Below are 7,461 nucleotides of genomic sequence, written 5' to 3' on the forward strand. Positions count from 1 at the left end.
AAAGCTTACTTGAAATAAATGCGCCATTTCGTTGACCCAAAAAATGTTTTCCTCCCTTTATGGTATTAAGAAGTCCAATGAGTACGTGCTCTGCTTGTTCTTGTATAAATAATGAATATATTATCCTTGTTGTTATGCAAATATCGGCTTTTAGGACTATTTATTACATATAAAGAGAGGTAATCCGTTTGCCTTCAAAATCTAAATAAGAAATTGTATTTAAAACTAGATAATGTGAGAACTTTTTCAGATTTTCTATTTCTCGTGCGTACCAGTAAGGAATGGAATAATCGTCCGGCCTCCATGTTTCCCGATAATTATAATCTGGACTTATTTAAAAGAAAAGTGAATAGGCTTAGGGATTTTCAATTTTAAGCCCTTGTATAATAAAGCTCACAAATAAACGCCAGTAAACATACATAGGTACACGCATTTTAAATACCTATTGTTTCGTAATAAAAACTCTATCTTTGAATTTGTATTTCATAACTACTAAATAAGTTCCGTTTCCGGCATCAGAACTGTAAACACCGCAGTGATAAACTCCGAGAGAAATTAAGCGAAATAAAATAGTAAACGTAATTTCTGGTTGCTAGTATTCGTCGATACAGTACTGGGACCTCTTGGAAGCGATTAAAAACATACAGTGAAGTGCGATTACTGGAAATCACCGTGAATCTACAACCACAATATCAACTATTGGATTAGAGGTTAGATAATACGAAAACAAAATCGTTCACTCAGTGACACTTGTAGCAAACGTCAATAGATCTGACATATTAAACAGTGTTGCCAATTGTGAAAAATATCTTCTACTATCTTTTACTATTGCGTCTCATTACACGTAGTAAAAAAAAATATAAGATGGAAGGTCAATTTCAAATATTATTCGAAAAAATGAAATTAGAGATGCAAAGTCAAAATGCTGAATTGAAAGATTCTATAACAAATAGCATTATGGAAAAGATGGATGATAAATTAATCCCTATTATAGAAGAAAATAAGAACCTGAAAACTAAAATAGAAAAACTGGAAAAAGAAGTAGATTATCTTAAGAGGGCTGAGAAAAACAATAATATTATAATATTCGGCTTAGAAGAAAACGAAAAATCCTCTTATGAACTAATACAAAAGCTCAAAGAAACCTTCAATCAAGATTTGAATATTAAAATAGAAGAATACGATATCAACAAAATTTATCGCTTGGGAAATAGAAAGAGAGAGAACAGTAAACCGAGACCGGTACTGTGTTCATTTATAAACAACTGGAAAAAGACAGAAATTATCAGAAGTAAAAAAAACCTAAAAACTATATACATTGCGGAGGATTATTCGAAGGATGTGTTACAAAAAAGAAAAGAGCTGCAAGCCAAGTTAACTGAAGAGAGACAAAAGGGCAACATAGCGTATCTGAAATATGATAAATTAATTGTAAAAGAGAACAATTACAGCCAAGAGAAAAGGAAAAGGGAAATATCCGCTTCACCCTCCTCAGATAATAATCAACCAAAAAAGCAACAAACCCTAAACACAACGAAGACAAACAGGACTAATGCTTTTGATTTAATGCGATATAGATCCAGCTCCCTTTCGAACATGCCTAATACTAATAAAAACCAATAGCAACTAAAGAACGGCAAACGGAAACCACAACCAACCAAAGAAACCAATAAAGAAACAAAAAACCAACGAACTCCCCCAAGCCGACTGGTCCTCGAGGGGGAAAGCGACCACAACCCTCCAACCCCTAAAGACAACAATCACCAAAAATCAGTAATTTACATAGGATCCCTCAATGTCCTCACCTTGGGAAAAGAAGAAAACCTTACGGAACTGTCATATGCGCTAAAATCTATCAAATGGGACATCATTGGCTTGAGCGAAGTGAGAAGAATGGGCGAAAGTATTACTTGTCATCCAGACTTTTTACTATATCAAATAGGGGAGACGCAAGGCCAATATGGGGTAGGATTTATTATTAAACAATACTTAAAACAATACGTGGAAGAATTCATCGGAATCTCAGAACGGATAGCGATTATGAACTTGAAACTACCAGGATATAAAAAACCGTGGTCTATTGTACAAATATATTCACCTACAGAGCAATCAAATTTAGAAACGATAAATAACTTTTACCATAATTTAAACGAAGCCATTCAAGAGCATACCCATAAAAACCTTATAGTCATGGGTGACTTCAATGGCCAAATTGGAGCAAGACGCCCAGGAGAAAACGTAATACTAGGACAATTTTCATATAGTAACAAGACTAGAAGCAGAAATGGGGAAAAAATTACAAACTTCGCGCTAGAAAACAAGTTAACAATCTTAAATACTATGTTCAAGAAGAACCGAAAGAGCATGTGGACCTGGATCTCGCCGGATGGTAAAACAAAAAATGAAATTGATTTCATTATGACCAACAGAAACAGCTACTTCACAAACTTTACTGTCATTAAAAGATTTAATTTCAATACCAACCATAGGCTACTTAGAACTGAGCTCAAAATAAATCAACCAAAGAAGATTAGACCGAGACAAGACTCAAGAAACGCAAAACTCAACGAACAGCAATTGGAGCAAATAACAACAGCCCTAAGAGCTGAACTAAAAGACTTCAAAGAGAATACTAAGGAATTAAAAACCCAGGATAAATACAATTATATAGAGAATATTATCAAAACCCAAACTAAACTCACAGCAGATACTAAAATTGATTCAAAAGGAATACTATCAACAGCCACTATAAAACTCCTAGAAGAAAGAAATCACCTTATTAACGAAAGAAGTACTCAAAATAGAAGACAGAAATTAGCCAAAATCAGCAAAGATATCAATGAAAGTATTAGAAAGGATAGAAAACAACGAAGGATGCAAACGATAGAAAATTACATACTGAAAACCGGTGGAACTAAAAAAGCACTCAAAGAATTGACTGGCACGAAGAACTGGATTGTAAAAATGAAAGACGACCGAGGAAAATTTGATCATCACAGAATTGACATTCTAAAAACAGCTACATCATACTACAAAAAACTTTACCAAAACAACACTACACAAGCCGAAATCAATCTAGTGGAGACCTCGAACACCCCTAGTATTCTCCAAGCAGAAGTCAGTAAGGCTATCGATACCCAAAAGAGTGAGAAAGCACCCGGGCCCGACGGCATAAGCAATGAAATTTTAAGATATAGCAAAGAGATCCTGCTACCTATCCTCACAGATATGTTCAATGATATCTTGAATACAGAAACCATCCCCCAGCAATGGACCAAGTCTCACATCATCCTACTGTATAAGAAAGGTGATAAATATGACATAGGAAATTATCGCCCTATTAGTCTTATGTCGAATGTATATAAGATTTTTGCTAAAATTATCCTAAAACGGATCGAAAGGACCCTAGACGAAAACCAACCTATAGAGCAAGCAGGATTCCGCAAAGACTACTCAGTAATCGACCACATTCACGTAGTGCGCCAAATGAAGAATGTTACTAGGTATGCCAAATCCCTTGAAATTGTGTCTCAGTAAAGCCTGTATGTATACAAATACACTAGTTTTTGTCGTATTCAAAAATACCAAGTAGTTTTGATTTTATACGCATTCAAAGTTTCGAAAAATATCGAGTCCCGCTAAAGTCACGTGACCGCTTGTGACGTCACGTCACAACGCGCCGCGCGGCCGCGCCCCCGCGCTTAGTATCAAGTCGGCAGCGCTGTAGTAGGTGTAATAGCTTGCGCAGTATTTTGATGGGTTTTCGTCCGCGAATTTCGTTAATAGTCCAATAATAGTAATTATTATTCGTTTAATAAAATAACATTCATGCCAAAGTTTCATCTTTATTTAAAAGTTTCTCAAAATATTCTATACGATGGCGTTTTTGCACTGCTGATCTCTGAGGTTTATCTTCATTTTCCTGCTGACATTTGAATTTGTGTGGAACTATACCCTGTTTTTGTTTAATTCTTCCCCCCACCAACTTATATTTTAGTATAGTTCTCCATATCATTCTCAACTTAAAACAAGAAAAAATCTTATTAGCCATCTACCTATACTAGCCCATACGAGTAGAGCAGAAGCACAGTCTAGTATATATTAAAACTTGTATAGAAAACAAAGGATAACGCAAAACAGCTGCAATGTTCTCAAAATATTTTTTATTTTATTTTATTTTATTTTCTTTATTGGAAAACATACAGAGACAAAGACAGAGATATATAAAACAAAAAAAAAATCTTATTAACTAAAAATACATGAAAATGCCTCCTTATAGTGGTTTCACTGTGAACATATAATATTATTTTTGCCAACACCCAGCAGTAGGAAAGACAAGGAAAAAACCACAAAAGACAATCGTTGATTAATATTATCATGCGTACATAAAGACGGAGGTAAATAGGTCTACGTATTTGCAAAATCTTTACATATTAACATTCTTACATGTTCAATAGCAATTTTTTCACATTCATTTTGTAAGACGAAGAGGAACAAGAAAATATATCAAGATCATTCATATAGGTATTATAAAAACTAGACATTCTGTGAAGAGGCACACGAAGACCCGTATTGGTTCTGGCGGTCGGTATATGAAATAAGTCTTTTGAGCGTGTTGATCTGGATGGGATGCGATAATTTATTAAGCTAAGAAGTTCTGAACAGGCTATTTCTCCTACGCAGATTTGTAATATGTTATTATAATATGTAGTACTATGTAAGAACACGGAAAATTCTGACACCAAAGGTTTTACACCTCTGACCATTTTTTGTTTACGTCCTTTGCAACTATAAAAAACAACTTATCCGGCGAATTGGTAGTTGTATTTTTACATTTAGGAACAACACATGATTTTCTGGTATTTGGATTGGACATTTTTAAAAGTATTTAATTATAATTTCGACGGCACGGGCGCGCGATCGCTAGCGGACTGAGTGAGCCAGATTGAGCGTGTTGTGGTGTGACGTCACACCATCACCGGGCGTTTACAACTTGTTTTCCTTCTAAATCGGAAACTAATTGACGTATCGAAGTAATTTTTTCACTAGTATTTTTTATTTTTGACAGAGAATATGGAGTGCTAATAATCAAAATTAGTGAACATTCTCCATTCTGGAGAAATACAATGAATACCAACTCATATACTACATTGCGTTTATTGATTATAGTAAAGCATTTGATTCTCTACAACATGACAAAATATGGGAAGCGTTACTAGAACAAGGAATTGAGCACAAGTACATTCGATTAATAAGAAACATATATAGATGCAGCAGAGCAAGAATCCAACTAGAAAAGAAAAGTACTCCTTTCAGAGTAGAAAAAGGCGTAAGGCAGGGAGACCCTCTATCTCCGAAATTATTCTCCGCAGTGCTAGAATCAATCTTCCGAAGACTCAATTGGGAACATCTCGGAATTAATATAGACGGTCAACTGCTATCGCACTTAAGATTTGCTGATGACATAGTTTTACTGGCAAAAACAGCAGAAGACCTAACCAGAATGATAAAGGAACTTGCGAAAGAAAGTGAGAGAGTAGGCTTGGCAATGAATCCGGAAAAAACTAGGGTGATGACAAACGGGTACAAACATACTATAGATCTAGGAAGCACTCAAATCAGCTATACAGACGAGTACGTATATCTAGGGCAGCTCATAACTCTAAAAGATCCTATGCAGAAGGAAGTGGACAGAAGAATTACAAATGGCTGGAAAACATACTGGAGTTTAAGAGAGGCTATGAAAGATAAAGAGCTCCATATAAACCTAAAAAGCAAACTTTTTAACACCTGCATACTACCTGTCCTTACGTACGGGTGTCAGTCATGGTCCTTGAATCAGGCCACCTCAAACAAATTGGCAACTTGCCAGAATGCAATGGAGAGGAGCATGCTCAACATTAAAAAGTCCGACAGAATTAAAAAAATCGTCATTAGAAACAAAACGAAAATTACCGATGTAATAAGCAAAATCAAAAGACTCAAATGGCGATGGGCTGGTCACCTGGTAAGAGGACACGACAAATGGAGCAAAAGGGTGACATGGTGGTACCCTAGGGAAGGTAAAAGGAAAAGAGGCCGGCCACAGAAAAGGTGGGACGATGACGTTCGACAAGTGGCAGGAGCCACATGGAACAGAGTGGCTCAAGAAAGAAAGGAATGGAAGAGGTTGGAGGAGGCCTTTGCCGACTGGCAAACAGATCTAGGAAAGATAACTAAACAACAAATATTAGTCTAAATTTTTATCATATCTATTAAGTTTAAGATTTTAATGTTAGTTCTTTACATAAGTATAAAAAACATTGTATTAAGTGATCTGAATAAAGGCTATATTATTATTATTATAACTACTAAATAATATCACTAGCACAGATTATGTGTCAGTATTATTTAGTAGCTTACCGCCCGCGGCTTCGCCCCCGCTTTGTCTAAAACCTAATAAATTATATACAAAAACCTTCCATTTGAAATCTCAATCTATTAAAAAAAAAACCGCATCAAAATCCGTTACGTAGTCATTATTTAGTAGTTATCCAAGTGTGTGCATTACAAATGTATGATACAATTTTAACAAAAATTTATCTTTTCCATTAAATATTAATATTCTAGCCCTTGATAGATATAGCGTCTAGCGTCCTTTTACATTTAAATTGAAAGAGTGGATGAAATTCGATTACTAAGGTTTCTAGTTGGCTAGAACGTCGATAGTTTAAGATGCGGGCTTCAATCTGTTCCAGTTAGACCTTTTTACTACCATTTTATAGGTTTTAAATGCGATAATTAAGTTGTAAATAAAATTAAGCTTGCGAGTGTAATTCTAGAAACTTTTTCGCCATTTCACATTTAATTTGAATTTGTAACTTGGACTTAATTTTTATGCTATTAGTATAATTCTAAATACTTATGTTTTCATTACTTCATAAATGTTAATTTACAAGTTTTTATAATAATGTACTTACACAATAATCTTAAATTAAATATGAATGAAAGCACTTTATTGTATTCATCGACATAAGTAATATCTTTTGATATAGAGAATATACACATATAAACAAAATGTAGACTGTTAAATAATATTATGTTACGTATTTGTATGAAAACTTAGTTCTTTTTTCCATACATGCCAATATTTAAAGAAAAGCCTACGAGTAATATAATAATCAAACAATGCATCGAAACGGATTGCATCTATCATATAAATCTATACTTCAAATTCGTGCCTAAGTAAAGACCTAGAAAGTTCTATTCCCTTGCGATTTAATCAAGTTCCGTAGAAATCAATTTAGGCTGTTCAAAGAACGTCGGTTTCATATAAAATATCCATATAAAAGAGAGAGAAGCTCAAAAAGTGTAGATACACTATAGGTTTTGTTGTTCTGTGTTTTTGTTTTTGTCAACCCGTCAAAAGAGTGTACACGACTTTTTAGAAAAATATGCGACGCTTCTAGTGATAGCCCTCAT

At 34.5% G+C, this 7,461-nt stretch overlaps 2 protein-coding genes across 2 annotated transcripts; both read left to right on the top strand.

Moving 5' to 3' along the window:
• Nucleotides 1–506: 506 nt before the first annotated feature.
• LOC149479068 (uncharacterized) lies at nucleotides 507–1,850 on the top strand. Its single transcript, XM_089708884.1, has one exon. It carries the CDS (start codon nucleotides 865–867, stop codon nucleotides 1,621–1,623), a length of 759 nt encoding a protein of 252 aa, XP_089565010.1. The 5' UTR covers nucleotides 507–864; the 3' UTR covers nucleotides 1,624–1,850.
• A 340-nt stretch (nucleotides 1,851–2,190) lies between these two features.
• Nucleotides 2,191–6,238, top strand: LOC149479069 (uncharacterized). Its single transcript, XM_089709098.1, has 2 exons — nucleotides 2,191–3,503; nucleotides 5,170–6,238. The coding sequence occupies exons 1-2, from the start codon at nucleotides 2,191–2,193 to the stop codon at nucleotides 6,236–6,238; spliced, it is 2,382 nt and encodes a 793-aa protein (XP_089565224.1).
• The last annotated feature ends 1,223 nt before the right edge of the window (nucleotides 6,239–7,461 follow it).

Source organism: Colias philodice, chromosome 21 (assembly GCF_061535455.1).
Source record: "Colias philodice isolate Cphi_HAF_F1 chromosome 21, ilColPhil1 Martin Lab GWU primary, whole genome shotgun sequence".
NCBI classification, from domain to species: Eukaryota; Metazoa; Arthropoda; class Insecta; order Lepidoptera; family Pieridae; genus Colias; species Colias philodice.